Source organism: Monoraphidium neglectum, assembly GCF_000611645.1.
Source record: "Monoraphidium neglectum strain SAG 48.87 unplaced genomic scaffold scaffold01023, whole genome shotgun sequence".
NCBI classification, from domain to species: domain Eukaryota; kingdom Viridiplantae; phylum Chlorophyta; class Chlorophyceae; order Sphaeropleales; family Selenastraceae; genus Monoraphidium; species Monoraphidium neglectum.
Genome location: NW_014012605.1, coordinates 10,086 through 11,822, shown reverse-complemented (window position 1 = coordinate 11,822; position 1,737 = coordinate 10,086). Strand labels below are relative to the sequence as shown.

The 1,737-nt window shown below is 62.2% G+C and overlaps 1 protein-coding gene across 1 annotated transcript in view; it reads left to right on the top strand.

Moving 5' to 3' along the window:
* Positions 1 to 1,072: 1,072 nt before the first annotated feature.
* The window catches only part of MNEG_6353 (hypothetical protein), a gene marked incomplete at both ends in the record, with an annotated part of 5,215 nt that continues 4,550 nt past the window's right edge, over positions 1,073 to 1,737 (top strand). The window contains one exon of the mRNA XM_014045173.1: positions 1,073 to 1,091. Within this exon, the coding sequence (XP_013900627.1) occupies positions 1,073 to 1,091 (19 nt within the window). The remainder of the gene's footprint in view (positions 1,092 to 1,737) is intronic.

Sequence of the window (1,737 nt, the reverse complement as noted above, 5' to 3'; positions counted from 1 at the left end):
GTGGTGTTCACAATTTCGCTGTCTTCCAGGGTCAGCCGCGCCCGGCCCGCCACACAGATGATGGCGCAAAGCGAGGCGGCGGGGGCGCCCGCCACGTCGCGCACGCTGCTGTTGACGAGGCGAACCGTTGTGTCGCAGCCGATGCTCAGTAAGCAGCATCTGGAGCTTTTGACTGCGCCGCCCTGCCCCGCAGGGAGCGGAGCCAGGCCCTGGAAGCCTGAGGCAAACGGGCTGAGCAGAGCCCGATGCCAGTACAGCTCAACCCCGCCACTACCACCGCTGCCGCCACTGCCACTGCTGATAGGCTTGCAAGCTATGCGTGCGAAAGCTATGTCACCCGCCAATCCGCCTGTCACGTCCACATGGCAGACGGCAGCGGCCCCACTCTGCTGTTGGGCGGTGACAGCTGCTGCGGCAGCTGCAGCAGCGCAGCCAACGAAGCAGAGCCACGTTTGTGCATGGCGCAGCCGCTGTACCATGAACGCGGCCCGTCGCTGTGTGGCTCTCGTGCCTGGAATTTCACTTGTCACATGCGAAATAGCGGAGAGCAACGGAGATGTCAGGTCCATGGCACCTGTGCGCATGCAGAGGAGAGCGCTGCAGAGCTTGGCACTTGTTTCAGCGCAGGATCGCTCAGCGACGTGCGGCTGGAGGATGCTTTGCTGTTTGCAGTCACCGGTGTCTTCTCTGCTATCTGTACGTCCCACTAGGTCACCTGCTTGTCCAGACGGCCCAGGCCCGATGGAATCTCTGGGCTGCTCGCCTCACCGCGCTGCTGCCCGCAGGTACAACACATGATTATCATATCAAGGTTCTGAACACCTTCAGGATCCGATTTGTTCATTTCGGTGCAGCGAGGCCTGGAAAGTCAGTATTGATCAATTGAGGCGATCACCCTTCAGAGGAGTGTCGGATGGGGGATGTTCAGGGTGCGAACCAGTCATACAGTATTTAAAATTGTCTCCCTATATTGAGTCCATGTGGCCCTGGCGGCCAGACACCAGTTTGATCTTCAGGTTCCTAAGGAGGGCTGCTCTAGTACAGCGTTCTTTGCTCCGAAGCACTGATCAAGATGTGCCGTTCCATGCACGGTGGGTGACTCGTTCAAGCGCTGCAGTGCCTACGCCAGCTGTGCCGCTTCAATGTGCTCCACCCCACCATCGACCACCATGGTCGTGCCCGATGATCCATCGCAGAGCATGCGACTGCTGATTATATACCAAATGCTGTTTCTTGCAGCGAATGAGGCCCCGCAAAGCAGGGCACGGCATAGCGGGCGTCAAGCGGCGGTGCATTGCCCTGGTGGCGGCGCTGCTGGGTGGGTGTGCCACTGCTGCAGCAGCTGCCGCCGCCGCCCGAGGGCAGCATGCGGCCACCTGCCAGGTGAAGGTCGCAGGCGGTCCTTTGGGTGGTATATCAGCTGCGCGCATAGCTTGCCAGCCTGGCGGCGGCGGCAGCGGCAGCAGTGGCGGGGTTGAGCTGTACTGGCATCGGGCTCTGCTCGGCCCTTTTGCCGCAGGCTTCCAGGGCCTGGCTCCGCTCCCCGCGGGGCAGGGCGGCGCAGTCAAAAGCGCCAGATGCTGCTTACTGAGCTTGAGCGGCGACACAGCGGTGCGCCTGGTCAACAGCAGCGTGCGCGGCGTGGCGGGCGCCCCTGCCGCCTCGCTTTGCGCCATCATCTGTGTGGCGGGCCGGGCGCGGCTGACCCTGGAAGACAGCGAGATTCTGAACACCACA